Genomic DNA, 20399 nt, shown 5'->3' on the forward strand with positions numbered 1-20399 from the left:
ATATTCTGTGAATTCTTGCGGGGGCATGCAACATTGAGTGAATCTGCCCCTTTTGTGGTCCCGCCCTCACCCATGGCCGGTATTTTTTTTAGGAAAAGGTGGCAACCCTACCAGACACTTCTGCATCTATCAATATTTTACACAAAAACATTTGGGTCCTTTCAGAACCAACACTTTTTTTTTTTACAGAAAAACAGCCGGATCCGTGCCTAATTCAGACAGACACACAAATTTAAGTGTTTTCCACACAAACACATCCAGACACTTCAAGGGACACTCAAGTCAAAATAAAACTTTCATTATTCAGATAGAGTAGCATTTTAAACAACTTTCCAATTTGCTTCCATTAACAAAATGTGCAGTCTTTTTATATTTTAAATTTTTGAGCCACTAGCTCCTACTGAGCATGTGCAGAATAAAATGTGTATGCATTTGTGATTGGCTAATGCCTGTCACATGGTACGTGTATGCATTTGTGATTGGCTGTTACATGGTACAGGGGGAGTGGAAATAGACATATCTTTTAAAATTGTCAGAAAAAAAAATCTACTACTCATTTGAAGTTCAGACTAAGTGCTATTGCATTGTCTTGTTATTTTGCATTTGTTGATTATGCAAATCTACTGTGTTGACTGGTCCTTTCATTTTGAGTTTACTGTCCCTTTACAACTTAAATGCTCCCACAAACGTTTCAGTTTTGACCTTTCTATCCTCAAGAGTAAAGTGCCTGAACAAGTTAGGCCATCATCCCTGATTTCTTGAAAGTGCCCAGTAATAGTGCTTAGCAAGTCAGGTATTTGTTTATATAAATACATATACTTTATCGACCGGGAGTGCAGCATTTTCCCTATTTGCAATATGAGCTGCAGATGGCACCAGACACAGAACACAAAATCTCCTACAATTGGCGATAGCCTCAGTAAGGCTCATTGTCTTGCGGCAACAAACCAGAGAAGCTATGTGAACAGATATAACGATACGATCCTGACCATTTTGTCCTCCAAAAAAACAGCCTTCAAGTAACAAAACAGAGACAAAGTTGGTAAAAATAAATAAATAACTTCCTCGAATATGAGGGCCCCGAAGTACAATATCACATGACAAATGGGAAACGTTTACGTGCAGGTTAACGTCCTGACGCAGTCCTGGCAGTGAAGCATTTTCAGACCCGCTAAGATGGCGGTGTATCACTGTACTGTGTGCCGAAAAAGTAGTTTTTGTGGTCGCAGGAAACATGTTTATGAGAAGGGGCACAGGGAACGGCTGGCTGGGATACTCAAGACCTTCAGTAGTAAGGTATATAGCATACAACACGCCGGGAACTGCAGTGTATATTTGTTTTCGCATATCGTAGCGCTTTACGTTATTTGTATTTTATGTCGTTAGCTATACACATAATATACTGCTGGGAACTAGTTATATTTATTTTAACAATTCTTGTGTCCAGTTCCTTAAAATATTATGATAAACGATTCAGGAAGCAACCCCACTCTTTGAATCGTGTGACAAGATGTTTATTACACTGTCCCTTTCATATACCATTCAGTGTTTTTATAACTTGCAACAAATAGCTTGTCTCAGCTTTTCGTACAAACTGATTCTACATTATTTGCTCCCACTTTGTAATAATGGGTGAGTCTATCATGCTGTCATTTTTACCTCTCACTCAGATATCCGCTGCAAGGAAAATGATAAAAGGGGCTTCTGTTGTAAAGTACAGTCCCTCTGAGCATGAGGGAAGTTTTTGGTGTTACTGCTGTGATGCAGAAGTAAAGAAACACACAACAGATGGGAACCAAACTGTATTGTTTGGAGGGATTCTGGAGCATATGCAAAGGTATGTTTAATTGGTTGTGTGTGGATTATGTGAGCATGAGATGAGTGTGACAGTGAGTGAGGTGTGTACAGGGGGTACTAGGACAGAAGAGTGTATGGTATCTACATGTAAGCATAGAAATTATGTTTGGAACAGGATTGTTCCTATAAGGTCTAACGGTCTCTGGGCTTGCAAGAAATCTTGGCAGTACCATTAAAACAATGGCCGTACTGTTATCCGATGGACATTTGTCCGACAGATAATAATCCAACAGACAAATGTCCGTCAGATAACAGTACGGCCGCGGCCAAATGTGTCTGATTCTACTCACGCTCCACTCCCATGGACCCATCACAGCCTGACTCTAAATGTCATTGTATAGTGAATCTTTATTTAAAATATTATAAAAAGCACAAACCTAAAACAATTAAATTAGCTTACATTTTTAACATGTTTTTTTTTATAATATATTAACTTATTATATTTACTGGAAGGTAATAGGATATGTATAAGGAGGGGAATGTGTTAAAAGCACGTTGTCGGGGGTGGGACCCATAGTTAGGTTTCTAGAAGCGGTTGCGTCAGCCGAATGCTCTTGTATAATGAGGCTTTACTATCTGATAGTGAGTAGCTACATGGGCCCGCGAGTTAAGAGATATAAACGTCAGACTGACGGTCATTTCTGCATTTGGAATATAGTCTCTTGGACATAAGTTTGATAGACAAATGTGCTTCGGTATTCTGTCCATTGGCATTCTGTCTGTGAACCCTCCATAACTGTGTTTATTGCAAAGGACGTTCCCTGTCTTCATTATGTAAAGAACATGCACACGTTACGATAGGGCTAACAATTGTTTTTTAAAGGGACAGTCAACACTAGAATTTCTGTTGTTTAAAAAAATAGATAATCCATTTATTACCCATTCCCCAGTTTTGCATAACCAACACAGTTATAATAATACACTCTTTACCTCTGTGGTTACCTTGTATCTAAGCCTCTGCCCCCTTATTCCAGTTCTTTTGACAGACTTGCATTCTAGCCAATCAGTGCTGACTCTTTGGTAACTCCACATGCGTGAGCTCAATTTTATCTATATGACACACACAAACTAATGCCCTCTAGTGGTGAAAAACTGTCAATGCCTTAAGGTCTAATAAATTATCATATGAGCCTGTCTAGGTTTAGCTTTTAACTAAGAATACCAAGAGAACAAAGTAAAATTGGTGATAAAAGTACATTGGAAAGTTGTTTAAAATGACATGCCCTATCTGAATAATGAAAGTTTGTTTTGGACTTGACCGTCCCTTTAAAGGGACAGTCTAGTCCAAAACAAGCTTTCATTATTCAGATAGGGCATGTCATTTTAAACCATTTTCAAATTTACATCTATCACCAATTTTGCTTTGTTCTCTTGGTATTCTTAGTTGAAAGCTAAACCTAGGCGGTTCATATGCTAATTTCTAAGCCCTTGAAGGCCGCCTCTTATCTCAGGGCATTTTGACAGTATTGTTTTCCATGTTTTAAACGGAGTTTCCTTGTCTCTGATAGTGGGCTGAACAGGAACATTTCATCTGCCCGGTCTCAACATATTCTGTAAGCATTCCCCCATTGTAGATCTCTCTTTTTTTTATTCCACAAACTGTAAGCCGGTGAAATTGTGTTAGAGTACTCAAAACATTTATTACTGTGATAGAAAAACACATGCATTTGAAAATAGAGGAGAAAGTAAAATAAGCTGAAAACATAATCTGATTTGTATTGGCTGCAGTATTTATTTTTAATACTGCTAACTTTGCTCTCACCACTCTTTCCAGCAAACCTCAATACTTTTAGGGACAGTCCCTATTGTAGATAAATATGTAAGGGCAGGCCCTATAAGGGTTAATGTGTGTTTTTTTTTTTTTTAAACATCTCATCTGATGAATTTTTGGTTATCGGGCCCATAAACTCAAGTTAGTAGACACATATGGCAAGCTTCTGGACAGCGTTTATTAAACTATTTTTATTTCTTTCACAGCTCAGAACATGTAAAAGCAGTGAACAAATTTTGGTGGACACATCAAGCTGAGAAAAATCTTAAACCACAATTTGTACTTAGCTCAGAAGAATTTGAGAGGTGAGAGTGCAAAATATTTTTTTTCACATCGTATTCCATGTAATTAAAGGGACATTCTTCTACAAAATTGTTATTGTTTAAAAAGATAGATACTCCTCTTATTACCCATTCCAGAGTTTTGCATAATTATCTCTGATTACCTTGTATCTAAACCTCTACAGAGTGACTCCTTATTTTAGGGCTATTTATTTATCTATTGACTTGCATTTTTTTGTTTTAAATATCTAAAATGTGGTAGTCATATACTTATAGCCCATAGTGCTGTCTTGATTTTTAAGTCCTTTTAGGAAAATCCAGTGTGAAATGTGACCCATTTGAGTTTTATTCACAAAGAGATGAATTGTAAAAGATTTTAAATCTTTCATTAACTATTCATCATCAAGGGCCAAACCCAGTGAGTATCTCCTGCAAGAATAGCTGAGTCAGCCCTGCATAATGCATAGTTAAAGGGACAGTAAAGTCAAAATTAAGCTTTTCATGATTCAGATAGGGCATGCAATTTTAAACAACTTTCCAATTTTACTTTTATCATCAAAATAGCTTTTTTTCTCTTGGTATTCTTTGTTGAAGGCTAAACATATGTAGGCTCATAGGCTGATTTCTAAGCCCTTTAAGTCACCACTTATCTTGGTGCATATTAGCTTTTCACAGCTAGATAGTGATAGTTCATGTGTGCCATATAGATAACATTGTGTTTGCTCCTGTGGAGTTATGCATGAGTCAGCACTAATTGACTGAAATGCAAGTTAATAAAAAACCCTGAGATAAGGGGTAAAAAGTGTATTAATATAACAGTGTTGGTTATGAAAAACTTGGGAATGGATAATAAAGGGATTATTCACTGGGTTTGGCCCTTCATGATGCATAGTTAATAGCTGGAATTTAAATGTTTCAATTCACCTCTTAAAGGGACAGTCCACACCAGAATTTGCATTGTTTAAAAGGATAGATAATCCCTTTTATTACCCATTCCCTAGTTTTTGCCTAACCAACACAGTTATATAAATACACTTTTTACCTCTGTGATTACCTTATATCTAAGCCTCTGCAAACTGCCCCCTTATTTCAGTTCTTTTGACAGACATCCATTTTAGCCAATCAGAGCTGGCTCACTGGAACTCCACGTGCGTGAGCACAGTGTTATCTATATGACACACATGATCTAACACCCTCTAGTGGTGAAAAACTGCCAAAATGCCCTGAGAGAAGAGGCAGCCTTCAAGGGCTTAGAAATTAGCATATGAACCCCCTAGGTTTAGCTTTCAACTAAGAATACCAAGAGAACAAAGCAAAATTGGTGATAAAAGTAAATTGGAAAGTTGTTAAAAATTACATGCCCTATCTGAATCATGAAAGTTTATTTTGGACTAGACTGTTCCTTTAATGAATATACTCTTTGTGTAATGCAATGTCAATCTGTTGGTTCTCTTTAAGTGACAGTAAAGTCAAATTTACTTTTCTTGGTATCCTAGTTTGTTTAAAATAATACGTTGTTGGTGGTGGCTACACAGACTTGCCTCTTGTCATTGGCTCACCTTATGTGTTCAGCTAGGTCTCATTAGTGCATTGCTGCTCATTCAACAAAGGACACCTAGAGAACAAAACAAGTTTGATAATAAAAGAAAATTGAAAAGTTCTTAAACTGTATGTTCTATCTGAATTATGAAACGTTTGGGTTTCATGTCCCTTTAAGGAGACTGACAATCTATAAAAGGATGAAATGCCATATATTTTGAATAAAGTACTGTCTTCCCTTCCTGTGTGGGTATGTTGCTTATATTAATAATGATAAAAACAAGTCATGCATTCACTATTTTGCCTTTGAGGGTTCCTGCACCTGGCAAGAAGGATTTACAGTACAATTTAATGGCTGGCTGCTTTCTTTTGTGTTTCTAAGGTTTAAGTCGTCTGTTACCAAAGCCCTTGACAACTACGAGGAAACAGAGGATGTTCTGATCAAACAGGTAAGTGAGGTGCACTCCATGGATTGACTTCAGTGTTGGTTATCATTGCTTGTTTGCTCACACATACCTCCTTTGACAGATTGGTTCCCTTTATCATCCCTCTCTGATGGCTGCTCGGCCTCTATTTCCCCTGTTAGCTGCCAACTTAAAGGACCACTAAAGTCAAAATTAAACTTCACTAAGTGGTTTTTGATTTGTCTTTTTATTATGCATTTATTGATTGTGCTATTGTACTGTTTAGTGGTCCTTTTAATTTCTGTCTTCTCTGTTCTCTTTTTGTTGTTTAGCTACTTTTGCTAACAGACTTCTATTATCACTTTTAACAACTTTCTCTTTCAATCCTTAGGTTGCTGCTCAGATCCGACAGGTTGAAGAAAACCGGATGGAAATTTTGCAGAGCGTCCTAGAGGTTTGTTTTCCAGGATTCACTGAACAGTATCCAAATCAGAGGTCTGTCTGTGTTTAGCACAGTCTGGGAGAGCTCCAGGGCATATCTGGGTTTGATTACATACACTAGAGTGATGTGTAGCTATTACATCTCTGTTTTATATGAAGGAATATTAAACTGTAAATACACGCTAGACATAATGATGTATTCAAAGCAAAGATTAGCCTTAGAAAAATATTTCGATGTATTTTGTACAATTATATTGTTTAAATATTGCAAATATAAGTGTATAGCTTTAGTTTCTATAAAGCAATGGGTCCCACCATGTTTAAACTTAAGTTTCCCCCTTACCTATCTCTCCCGCTGAGGACAATTAGGGACAAATAAAACCAGGCCATAAAACAAGATTGTGGAAACCCTATTAATTACTTTAACAATCCTACAGTCCACACAGCCTTGTGTGCACAATCCTTTTTTTTTTATTGCCTGTTTTTAAATCTGTCTCTAATTATCCTCAGCGGGAGAGAAACATAAGGGAAAAACTTAAGTTTAAACATGGCGGAGCCCATCTCTTTATTGAATCTCTATGAAATTTAGAAAACCAACAAAATATTGGAGTTACATTACAGGGGGAAATAATAATGAAGGTATATTGCATAAAGTGTTGTGATTTTTTTTTGTTTTTTTTACACGTAATTACTTTATATTACAATCTCATACGGTTTAATACTCCTTTAATGATTGCTCTGTAGACGTCTGAGGCTGGTGAAATATTTATTTCCACGTTTAAGAACTAGCTATGGGTAGGTTTTATTTTTCTTTATGGCACTTTTCTGTCAGTAAGAGTTGAAGAACCTCTATGCAACAGCTCTTCAAAATCTGGTAGGATTAATTTATTAATGCAGAGAAGGTTTTTTTCAGTTAAATTGTTTTCTTTCAGATGACATTAAATTTTTGTTTGCCCGCTGACTGCTATACTGAAACACGTCTTTATGATTCATATAATGTGTAAATGCTATGCTCTAGATGAGGAATGTTTAGTGATATTTGCCACTTGTAAGGGACAATTGTTAATTTTTCCTGAATAAAACCCAGCCTACAACTAATCCAGTGGAAGAAGAGGAGGCAGAAAGTGCACATGTATCCTCCAGGTAAGGGAAGGCTTTTAATATTTAATGGATTTACACTGTAGCATTTCACTAACTGAGTTCTTTACCAACACAAGGGAGACGGGAAGGGATGAGACGTACAGTACTGACCTAAACCAGTAGGAAGGAGACTTGGGTAGAGGACAGCATTTCCAGTCTATCAAATACCTTTGTCAAAGGAATAACTTCCCAAGTTCACTATAATCAAGCTAATGATTGAGAGGGTTTGATGACTCTAATAATAGTTATTGGAGAGATTAAATAAATGGGTGACAAGAATTAAGGGAAATACATACATAAGGGCCAGCAATAATAAAACGGAACACATTAGATCATTTTATTATTGGATTGACATGTCGCTTGAAAGTTAATCTTGCTTTATAAAGTTACTTTATACAATGTCTTGGTGCATTTTCAGACCTGGGTCAATCTGTAAAACTTAGTTTTGCACAGAGTTTATGCTATGGGAGACACTTGTGCCACCTAGGAGTGGGACTTCCATGGAGAAGAAAGTATGTGTAAGAAATAGTGCTTGTAACCAGCGCTATACAAATAAATTATAATAATACCTACAATGGGAGACATACAATGATCCTGCAGAATCGCTCCTCAAGAGCTTGCGTCTTGTGCTTTAAAGCTGCAACCATTTTTCTTTTTAGGAAACTAGAGTTTAACCCTGAAAAAGCAGGTCCAAGTAGGGTCCACGCCATGACCCTTGGAAGTCCTCCGCCTACTGGAGTAGGGCCACTTCTCACATTTATCGGGCATCAGGTAAAGCCACCCAACCCAAATTTACAGATTATTATTGTTTAAAAATAACAACAATTGTTCTTAATTCCACGCAGTTCTAAAATTCTTCATCAAACTTTTCTGTGATGGTTAAATGGTTGTCATTTCACAAAAACTTCTTAGATATGGCTCTTATGCACTTCTGTGCAACCCCTAATCTTAGTCTACTGTCCTGGTTGCCTGACATTTGAGGGTACACATTAAGGCCCAATAATTCCTCCAGTGCCAAGGATTTGAGGTTGTACATTTGAGAAGACCAGAAGGAATTTCAACCTATTGCTATACATCTACTTAGGCAAAACTCTGGTGAAGGTGTTCTATAAGTGGGATTTCATGAACATGTGTGTTTTATGTTTCTCATTTACAAAGGATTGTGTCTTTATGTATGTGTGTGTGTATAATCCATTTATAATAAAAAAAAAAAGTGTGTGTGTATATATAAAAAAAAATTTCACACTCGCTGAGTTTCTCAAAGTGCTTTTCTTTTATTGATGCAACTGTATCAATATCTCTCGGTAGATAGATATATAGGATGCCATTGTTAGAGGCAGCTTCTATAATGCTATGGTTGCTATTATAACCTTGGGAAGACTTATTATCCCCCTCTAGATCCTGCACTTTAAATACCTCCATTTTAAAAGATGACTTAGTACTCTAGAAAGTGGAAGAATTGCTTCATTTTATGGACACTAATGTCAATTTCACTACTAATCCATTATAAGGGTGGGATGGCCATAAAGTATCAGAGGAATATTAACCCCTTAAGGACCAGGCACTTCAGACAAAAACTTCCCCAAAAGACCAGAGCATTTTTTCCATCACTACATTTTAAACATAAATAGAGCCTTTTTTAGTTTTACCTATTAAAACTATATATATATATATATATTAGACAACATTAGATTTCTCACTGAAATGTCACAAATGGTTGTAAATTCTTCTCTGGGATTCCCGTTGTTCAAAAATAGAAGACATATATGGCTTTGGCATTGCTTTTTGGTAATTAGAAGGCACCTAAATACCGCTGCACACCACACTTGTATTATGCCCAGCAGTGAAGGGGTTAATTAGGTAGCTTGTAGGGTTAATTTTAGCTTTAGTGTAGAGATCGGCCTCCCACCTGACATCCCTCCTTGACCCCTCTCAAACTTCTCTCTTGCCCCCCCCCCCCCCCCCCCCCCACAATTGTCACCCCATCTTAAGTAGTGGCAGAATGTGTCTGCCAGTGCTAAAATAAAAGGCTGCTTTTTAAAAAAAAAACAAAAAAAAAAATGATATTTATTATTACCTTTTTTTTTTTTTTTTTTTTTTTTTGCAGTTTAGGATCCGCTTTTACCCCAACCTCCCTGATTCCCCCTCTACCTATTTGCCGTCATCTTAGGTACTGGCAGCTGTCTGCCAGTACCCAGTTTGCCTCAATTTATGCATTTAAAAAAACAAACAAAAAATACCCCATTAACCATTTTTTCTGTAGTGTAGCTGACCCCCCCCAGATCCCTTTCCCACAGTGGATCCCACATAGAATCCCCCTTATTGCCCTTCCTGGCTTTTTTTTTTTTCCTTTCTGTGTAGTCATGTAGTGGTCCCGCATGGGGCATGCAGAAATAGCGCAATCTCGCTATTTTGAGCGAGATCGCGGCAGAGAGAAGCCCAGGACTGCAGCGACGTACAGGGTACAACGCTGGTCGTTAAGGGGTTAATTACAGAAGCAGGCATATTACAGAAAACTTAAACTGTGACGAATATTAACCCTAAAAAGAAGAACTTGCTTAGTTTTGGAGGTCTCATGCCCAACAGCCGAGGTCTTCCATGCCTCCAGAGATCAGGGGCAAAAAAACAGATGTAGATAGTTTATTAACTGAAGATGCAACGTGGTCCCTGAAATTAATAGGTTCCAAGTATTTCATATTTGGAAAAAAACAAACTTATAGAATGTTAGCAAATAGTCTTAAAGGGACAGTCTAATTTGAATGTTTTTATTGTTTAAAAAGATAGATAATCCCTTTTTATTACCCATTCCCCAGTTTTGCATAACCAACACTGTTATCTGAAAGGGACTGTCAAGTCCAAAAAAACTTCCATGATTTAAATAGGGAATGTAATTTTAAACAACTTTCCAATTTACTTTTATTACCAATGTTGCTTTGTTCTCTTCGTATTCTTAGTTGAAAGCTAATTCTAGGAGGTTCATATGCTAATTTCTTAGACATTGAAGACTGCCTCTAATCTGAATGCATTTTGACCACTAGAGGGCATTAGTTCATGTGTTTCATATGGATAACATTGAGCTCATGCACGTGAAGTTACCCTGGAGCCAGCACTGATTGGCTAAAATGCATGTCTTTCAAAAAAACTGAAATAAGGGTGCAGTTTGTAGAGGCTTAGCTACAAGGTAATCACAGAGGTAAAAAAGTGTATTTCTATAACAGTGTTGGTTATGCAAAACTGGGAAATGGGTAATAAATGGTTTATCTTTCTTTTTAAACAACAAAAAATCTGGTGTTGACTGTCCCTTTAATACACTTTTACCTCATTGATTACCTTGTATCTAAGCCTCTGCAGACTGCCCTCTTATCTCAGATCTTTTAACAGACTTGCATTTTAGTCAATCAGCGCTGACTCGTAAATAACTCCACTGGAGTGAGCACAATATTATCCATGTGACGCACATAAATTAGCACCATCTAAATGTGAAAAACTGTCAAAATTAGATAAGAGGTGGCCTTCAATAGCTTAGAAATCGGTTTATGAGTTAGGTTTAGCTTTCAACAAAGAATATCAAGAGAACAAACCGAACGTGATGATAAAAGTAAACTGGAAAGTTGTTTAAAATTGCATGCTCTATCTGAATCATGAGCGTTCAATTTTGACTTTACTGTCCCTTTAAACATATAACTAGGACACAAATGGTAAATCAACCAAACACCATCATGAGATTGAAAATATACTTGCAAATATTTACCAAAGATTATTTTATCTACCAGTACATGGCATTAAACTCTAAAATACAGACTTTGCTAAATAAGTGCAGACTCCCAAAGCTAGAAGAAGAGTCAAGCTCTTTAAATTCTCCAATAACAAACTCTGAGGATTTGTTGGCCATAAAAAATAAATAGGGCCCAAGGAACAAATGGATTTCTAGGTATTTATTTTAAAACGTCTGCTGATATCTTGGTTTCTAGTCTGACTTCCTCCTTTAATGGTATATTGGAAGGATCGAAAATCATGGAGGATCTGTTAGCAGCTAGAATATCAGTGATCCCTAAACCAGGTAAAACCAAATTGTTTTGCAGAAACTATATACCAATAACCCTTATAAACCAAGAAATGAAACTACTCACAAAATGCCTTGCTTAATCTCTTACTACATAAAATTATTCACACAGACCAAGTAGGATTTAATAAATGGGAAATCCCCTGATAATATCTGCAGAGGAGTGGATTTAATAGATTATACTTCAAAACGGGGGGATGCTTTCTCTGGATATATATATATATATATATATATATATATATATATATATATATATATATATATATATATATATATATATATATATATATATATGCGCCTTGGTGGGGATAAAGGGAAACTTCTACAGAGCAATGTCTGCAATATACTCAAGACCAACATCTTACATTAAAATAGTAGGGTACCCATACAGATAAATAATGGTACAAGACAGGGTTGTCCCCTGTCTCCTTTACTTGTTGATATTTGTATAGAGCAAAAACTGAAACCTTGTTCAAAGACATTATATTGAGGATTACTAAATCTTGTTTTTCTTTATATGGGAGGCTTAGATAGCATATGAGGCTACTCAACATAGCTATAAATTTCTAAAGAATTCAAATTATTCATCTAATTGTGTAAAAAAAAAAAATAATAATAATAATTATGAGCTGAGTATCAGGGGCTGGACCTCACCAACAGATAGTGGCCTTTATTTACTATCTTTTACTCTTACTATTGGTTACAGGGGGTCAATGGCCATTTGTTTCATTTTTGTTCATTTTTTTCAGTGTTTGGACCTTCATTTTTTTTTTTTCTTCTCTCTGCCAGGTACTTGCAGACAACAAGCTTAATGTTCACACAGGTGAGAGGACACTATCATAATGCTATAAATGTGTATTTACTTCCCTTTGTTCACATTCAGAATGACCACTAAGGTTTTGCTTTACTCACCACTACTAGAAGAGGTAGAACTTTAGACTCCCTTTCCAAAGCATGTCCATCCTTACTCCAGTTTAAAGGGACAGTTCACCCAAAAACTTTCTCCCCTTTAAATTATTCTCAATGATCCTTTTTACCTGCTAGAGTGTATTAAATTGGTTGCAAGTAGCTCCTTTACTCATATTTCAGCATTTGAAATAGCTGATTTAGCTTGTGGTTTCCCAACCTATACTGAAAGTTTTGATACTGGCGTATACGCTATTGACAAGCCTAAGTAAACACAGCCAGCAGAAGAGATTACACCCTCAGTGGGGGGCATGATAGTTAAGTAATAAAATGATAATTTTCCATTGTTCTCTCTATGTATTGAGCTTTGGTGTTCCAGACAAATATAAGATAAGGAAGCAAGTCTGTTTACATAAAAGTGATAACATAATGAGATCTGATATTACCTGAAGCTCAACCCATTGTAATAGGCTGTGGTTTCAAAGCACAAAACCAGCTACTTCAGATACACAAATAAACCCGAAAATGCAATTTCGCAAATATTTTATACTCTTCAGTTGGTATAACAAGTCATTTAAAATACATTTATGGATAAACAATTTTACAGTGTACTGTCCCTTTAACAAAACTATAGGAAAGTGGATACACTTGTACAATTATACAGGGAGTGCAGAATTATTAGGCAAGTTGTATTTTTGAGGATTAATTTTATTATTGAACAACAACCATGTTCTCAATGAACCCAAAAAACTAACTAATATCAAAGCTGAATAGTTTTGGAAGTAGTTTTTAGTTTGTTTTTAGTTATAGCTATTTTAGGGGGATATCTGTGTGTGCAGGTGACTATTACTGTGCATAATTATTAGGCAACTTAACAAAAAACAAATATATACCCATTTCAGTTATTTATTTTTACCAGTGAAACCAATATAACATCTCAACATTCACAAATATACATTTCTGACATTCAAAAACAAATCAGTGACCAATATAGCCACCTTTCTTTGCAAGGACACTCAAAAGCCTGCCATCCATGGATTCTGTCAGTGTTTTGATCTGTTCACCATCAACATTGCGTGCAGCAGCAACCACAGCCTCCCAGACACTGTTCAGAGAGGTGTACTGTTTTCCCTCCTTGTAAATCTCACATTTGATGATGGACCACAGGTTCTCAATGGGGTTCAGATCAGGTGAACAAGGAGGCCATGTCATTAGATTTTCTTCTTTTATACCCTTTCTTGCCAGCCACGCTGTGGAGTACTTGGACGCGTGTGATGGAGCATTGTCCTGCATGAAAATCATGTTTTTCTTGAAGGATGCAGACTTCTTCCTGTACCACTGCTTGAAGAAGGTGTCTTCCAGAAACTGGCAGTAGGACTGGGAGTTGAGCTTGACTCGATCCTCAACCCGAAAAGGCCCCACAAGCTCATCTTTGATGATACCAGCCCAAACCAGTACTCCACCTCCACCTTGCTGGCGTCTGAGTCGGACTGGAGCTCTCTGCCCTTTACCAATCCAGCCACGGGCCCATCCATCTGGCCCATCAAGACTCACTCATTTCATCAGTCCATAAAACCTTAGAAAAATCAGTCTTGAGATATTTCTTGGCCCAGTCTTGACGTTTCAGCTTGTGTGTCTTGTTCAGTGGTGGTCGTCTTTCAGCCTTTCTTACCTTGGCCATGTCTCTGAGTATTGCACACCTTGTGCTTTTGGGCACTCCAGTGATGTTGCAGCTCTGAAATATGGCCAAACTGGTGGCAAGTGGCATCTTGGCAGCTGCACGCTTGACTTTTCTCAGTTCATGGGCAGTTATTTTGCGCCTTGGTTTTTCCACACGCTTCTTGCGACCCTGTTGACTATTTTGAATGAAACGCTTGATTGTTCGATGATCACGCTTCAGAAGCTTTGCAATTTTAAGAGTGCTGCATCCCTCTGCAAGATATCTCACTATTTTTTACTTTTCTGAGCCTGTCAAGTCCTTCTTTTGACCCATTTTGCCAAAGGAAAGGAAGTTGCCTAATAATTATGCACACCTGATATAGGGTGTTGATGTCATTAGACCACACCCCTTCTCATTACAGAGATGCACATCACCTAATATGCTTAATTGGTAGTAGGCTTTCGAGCCTATACAGCTTGGAGTAAGACAACATGCATAAAGAGGATGATGTGGTCAAAATACTCATTTGCCTAATAATTCTGCACTCCCTGTATATGGCACCTCGTCTGTCGCATCCTCTGAAGTGGGCACCAAACCTGTCTTCACACAAGTCTTGTTTCTTTCAAGGGTAAGGTGTGTACCTCTTATTGGTTTCTTTGGCCCCTGCAGCTGTTAATATGGTTTTCATGTAATTCTAGAAACTGGCAGTGAGGAAATGATTACCTGTAAATATCCTGGTATGACTTCAGTAATCAGTCTCATATATATTTAAAGAACCAATGGGAAACTGGCTTGACATATAAATAAATTGTTACATGTCTCACTGACTTGTGCTTTTAGATAAGATTGGTCTGGTGTTTTAAAATATATTGCATGTTATTTTCTAGCTTGGGAGGTTCCAGTTTTAAAGGGAATATAATTTTCAAGTTTCATATAGAGCACAACATTTTCCAGTTTACTTCTATTATCAAATTTACTTCTCTTGGTGTCCTTTGTTAAAAAGAATGTAAGTATCTTGCACTGCTGGGAGCTAGCTACACATACATCTGTTGTCATTGGCTCACCAGATGTGTTTAGCAAGGTCCCAGTAATGTATTGCTGCACTGGAGCTGGCTTTGTAGAGGGTTAAACAGTTATATGCAATAAACTGTACAATAATTAAATCCTCTAACACATCAGAGCACTGTATTTTTGCTCTCTTGTGGTTTGCTGCTTTAAATTTAAAAAAAAATATCAGTTTAGCTTTTTGCAGTTTTTTTTTTTTTTTTTTTAATTTTCAAAATACATTTTACTTTTTTTTTTTTTTTTTTTTTAATTCTTAGATCAGTTGTTGACTCTATTTCAGACTTAAGAGACCCACAGAAAACGGAGGAATCTTATTGAGTCACATACTGATTTTACACTGGGATGTATTTATATAAAAAAGTTAGTAACAAGAACTAGATGTTCCGGTGCCATTATTTCCTGGATTTCTAAAGCCATGTCTTAGGGAGTCTTTGTGTTCGGTGTATGGCACAAGCGCTGTGTCCTCCCTTTTATAGCCTAGAAAAGATAAGATTTGTAAACACCATACATGGTATTTCCTTTTTACATATGTAGATTCTGTTTACTCTATTACATTGATGATATATCACTTGAAGGTCCCTTAAATTCCTCATTCTCTGAATACAGTTTGATGCCTTTAGATATGGAAGCATATTTTAACAGTTGTTGTTCTGTCCTGAACTAGGTGAAGTAAGAGTATATGGTCATGAAGATATACTCTTCATGACTTGCAGTGTGACAGCATATTCTTAGCAGTGCTATGGGACAGGATTATGGAATATAATCCAGAGTATTTTTTCACAGTCAAATAAAACCATAAAACTTTGATTTGGTTTCCCTTGTTCAGTCCAGTTAGTTGGTAAATATCCCACTGAAAGGAATATAGAACTTTGTCACGGATACCAGACTCCCAAGGCTAACCCCCCTTACTACCTCACCCCTGTTGTTTCTCAGCAGTTTTGGGCTCCTTTAGAGCAGTGATTTTTATCCTTTTTTTTGCCGTGGCACACTTTTTTACATTAGAAAATCCTGTGGCACACCACCATCCCAAAATTTAAAAAAAATCACACATTGTAGCCTAATACAGCATATATATATATATATACACATACACACAAACACACACATACTGTATGTATTGTGCTGTTATGCCATGCCTCCTACAAACTACCCCTGCACTGGGAGTAAAAAACAAGCAAAGTTTAAAAAATATGTCCCACTGTTGTCAGTCTGCCGTGGCACACCTGAGGATCTCTCACGGCACACTAGTGTGCCATGGCACACTGGTTGAAAAACACTGCTTTAGAGCAACCGTGGTCTCTGGAAGTTTTTGGTTGCTTGTTTTGTCACCAGTACTTTGTCAGAGAAGAGCTGGCCTCTGACCGGAAAAACCCTCCTAGGCTAGCAAGGATCCTGGAACTCCCGGTCGGCCGCTCACAACAAACACCTGCCTAACTCCTCTCAGGCCGGCCGGGCTCCTGGAACTCCCGGTTGGCCACAGAACAGCAGGACACCCGCTACATTTAACCCTGGTCGCTCCAGCTGCCCTTTGTCCCAGAGCTTTGCTCTTTTGGGGATTGGTAGCTCCTTGAGAGGTGGAGGTGGTGGAATTGCCGGAGGGGAGCTACTTGGGGAACTGGGGGTTTCGGACAACCCTACCCCCAATCTTTACCAGGCTGTAACTCCGGTCCCCAGTAATGAATCATGACGTTTTTGGACTGTGGCATCTGGGGACCAAGAGCTTTCAAATGACACCCTGGAAGTGCCACCTCTCCCCGGGATCACCCCGAAACAGTCACCCCTGGGTCCTGGGATTCTGTGGGACTATGGCTGCTGTGGAAGTGCCAGTCTGTCTGGAGGGGCGGGAAAATTGTGGGATTGTCCAGTGTCTAATCAAGATGCGCTTTGTGTATAAAATAGTGTATGTTTTCCAATAAAATCAGTTCCTGTTTCACCTGAATGCTAGTGTGTCTAGTTATTTGGGTGGGCTCCAGCTAAAATCACTTTCCTGGGCTACATAGCCTAGTCTGGGTAGCCGGAGTCTGCCCCTGGGTGGGACCCGGAGTACTTGTGCTGTTGGTTATCAGGGATTGGCTACAGGCTGTGGTCACTTGCCAGCTACATAGCTGCAGTCGGCAGGGAGGAAGCAGGACCCCTTTGGCGGAACTTCCCAGTCAGGGTAGCCGGGGTATCCGTCACAAACTTGAAGTATGAAAATAGGTTACATGGGAGAAATAGACCCAGCAAACATGAAAATATAACAATGAGCAGAGAAGCAGTAACTCTGTCTTGATAAAATGAGAATATAATTTATATAATGTATAAGGCTCAGTGGTTACTGCAATTGAGTAAAAAAAAAAAAAAAAAAACTTTTAATATGTTTACTGTAAAAGTGTGTGCTATTACCAGCTTCGTGACCATCACATAAATTCATCTGCAAGTTATGTCTTATCTTTCAGGTGCCCTCCCACCCTGGCTGAGGCTCGATGAAGAGGAGGAGGAGAAACAGCAGGAGATCGGCCCCTCACATGCTGACTTCATTAAACATCGTGAGCCATCTATTTTATAGAGAATTGGATTCTGGGAGATTTTTAATAATGTTGCTACTGGGAAGTTCTAAAAAAGCAAATGCAATGTATTTAAATAGTCAAGAGGCAAAAAAATTAATGAAAATAGAGAAGCTAAAGCAATATGGCCCTCTAAATTCATGTACATTTTATTTTTACAGAGGAGAAGCAAAAACTGAAGAAACTTCCTCCAAATCGTGTTGGGGCAAACTTTGACCATAGTTCTGCTACAGATGAGGGCTGGCTGCCATCCTTTGGCAGAGTATGGAACAGCGGCAGGAGATGGCAGTCTCGGTAAAGCCCAATACTTTAGTGATACCTTATATTTCCTTCTATCATTTGGCACCCTAGTCCTGTAGTTCTCAGCTATGCTTAAAGGACCATAATAGTCCATAAAAAAATTAAATGCTCCATGCAAGGTTTAAACACACAGTAGTGTAGGGTCAATAGAGCATGTCATTTTAAGACGAATGAATTAGAGATTGTAATTTTGTATTTATTTTTTTACTTGTGGCCCTTTTAAGCCACTCTCTTTGGCCAGGATTATCAGATGATCTTCATCCCTAAGAACAGTTTGTAATTTTCAAGATATTAGCAGATCTAATCTTTAATGTAAACTTCATTTAACTGAAAGTTTCATGATAATAGTTTAATGGAGATTAAGTAGGTGGGTATAGACATTTAAAATTCAGGGTGTAAACATAGGTTAAATCAGATATAATTTCTTCTATTTATTCCTGCTTTTTTCTTCTTATGGTGTGTGAGCTGCAAGTTTGTAACTTCAAGGATTCAATCATCTTGTGGCTCAGTCTATTAACTGTAGGTCTGCTGTAATCTTGGTCTGAGCTGCGTTGTAATAGTGGTGGGTCTCTTGTGTGCTGTTGGATTCATCGGCTCTATTGTATTGCAGTGGGGAAGAGTACTCCTTTTTTTTTTTTTTTTTTAATAGTCTGGGCCCTTTTTGTCACTGCTTCCTTGTGGGGGATGTTCAGTTTCATTATTCTCTCTTGCAGGCACCAGTACAGGAGTGAAGCAGAAGAGAAAGGAGCCAAAAGAAAAAGACGTGAAGAGGATCTGTAATTTCAGGAAGCTTTGGAAAAAGAAAAAAAAATCTCCATGCTTTGTGTCAATTTGTTCTTATTTAAGTCTGCTTGTATGAAATATGTTTGTCTTTGAAAAATAAAAAAAATACTATTGCCACAGCTTTTATGACAAATGATATTTTAGGGAAAATGTGTGGATAAACGGAGTTTCTGCAAAAATAAAAACAAAATTTATGCTTACCTGATAAAAAAAATCCACAAATTCATTAATTACTGTTGGGAATACAAGACCTGGCCACCAGGAAGAGGCAACGACATCCCAGCCAAAGCATTAAGTATCCCTCCCTCTTCCCCTAGTAATTCAGCCAAGGAAACTGGAAAATAAGAGAAACACCAGGGGTATAGAGGTTGCAGAAGAAAAAAGGAAGAGAACCACCACCGACAATAAAAATATGGTGCGGGTTCATGGACTCTTCCTGTCAAGAAAGAAAATAATTTATCATGTAAGCATACATTTTGTTTTCTTTCTAATGACAGGGAGAGTCCACAACTTCATTCATGACTGTTGGGAATCCAATACCTAAGCTAGAGAGGACACAGAATGAACAGGGAGGGAAAAACAAGGAAGACACATCTAAACTCATGGCACCACCGCTTAAAGCACTTTTCTCCCCAAAGAAGCCTCAGCTGAGGCGAAAACATCAAATTTGTAAAACTTTGAAAAAATATGTAAAGAGGACCAAGTATCTGCCTTACAAATCTGTTCCACAGAAGCTTTGTTCTTAAATGCCCCAGAAGAAGACACTGCACGTGTAGAGTGAGCTGTAATCCTCCCAGGAGGCTGTTGTTCAGCCTCTACATATGCCATATGTATGATTCTACACAACTAAAAGGAAAGAGTAGTTGCAGTGGCCTTCTGACCCCTGCGCTTACTAGCATACAAAACAAATAGGGACTGCGATTGACGGAAATCCTTGGTAGAATAAAGATATAACTTCAATGCTCATACCACATCCAAGTTGCGTAACAAGCGTTCCTTAGGGGAGGAAAGATTTGGACAAAACAGAGGAACCACAATATCCTGATTGATATTGCGAGAAGAGACCACCTTAGGTAGGACCTAACCTAGTATGTAAGACCGCCTTATCCGCATGGAAAATAAGATGAGGATCACACTTTAAAGCAGATAATTCAGAAACTCTGCGGGCAGAAGAAATAGCCAACGGAGCAACAGGTTTAAACACAGGCCTAATCCAAACAAGGGCCTCAACAAATGACTGAACATCGGGAAGATTAGCCAACTTTTTATGAAGTAACACAGCAGAAATCTGCCCCTTAAGAGAACTGACCGACAAACCCTTCTCCAAACCGTTTTTTTTTTTTTTTTTGGAGAAACAGAAGAATTCGAGGAATCTTCACCTTGTGCCAAGGAAAACCTTGTTCCTCACACGAGAGATAAGTGTGCCAGACCTTGTGGTAAATACTTCTAGTAACCGGTTACGAGCCTGGATCAGAGTATTAATGAGCCTATCGAAAAAACCTCTCTTGGACAGAACTAGGCGTTCAATCACCATGCAGTCAGCCTCAGAGAATCAAGATTTTGGTACATAAATGGACCCTGCTGAAGCAGGTCCAGTCTGAGTCAGCCTCCGAGGAGAAGATTACATCTTCACTAGGTTCGCA

The 20399-nt window shown here is 38.0% G+C and overlaps 1 protein-coding gene across 1 annotated transcript; it reads left to right on the forward strand.

Annotated features, from left to right (window-relative positions):
• Positions 1–644: 644 nt before the first annotated feature.
• On the forward strand, positions 645–18875 carry CENATAC (centrosomal AT-AC splicing factor). The gene is made up of 11 exons (XM_053691304.1): positions 645–1296; positions 1671–1837; positions 3835–3933; positions 5831–5897; positions 6244–6306; positions 7381–7436; positions 8093–8204; positions 12286–12319; positions 17566–17655; positions 17835–17967; positions 18687–18875. Exons 1-11 carry the CDS (start codon positions 1177–1179, stop codon positions 18751–18753), a joined length of 1008 nt encoding a protein of 335 aa, XP_053547279.1. The 5' UTR covers positions 645–1176; the 3' UTR covers positions 18754–18875.
• Positions 18876–20399: the final 1524 nt, after the last annotated feature.

Source organism: Bombina bombina, chromosome 8 (assembly GCF_027579735.1).
Source record: "Bombina bombina isolate aBomBom1 chromosome 8, aBomBom1.pri, whole genome shotgun sequence".
In the NCBI taxonomy this organism is placed as follows: domain Eukaryota; kingdom Metazoa; phylum Chordata; class Amphibia; order Anura; family Bombinatoridae; genus Bombina; species Bombina bombina.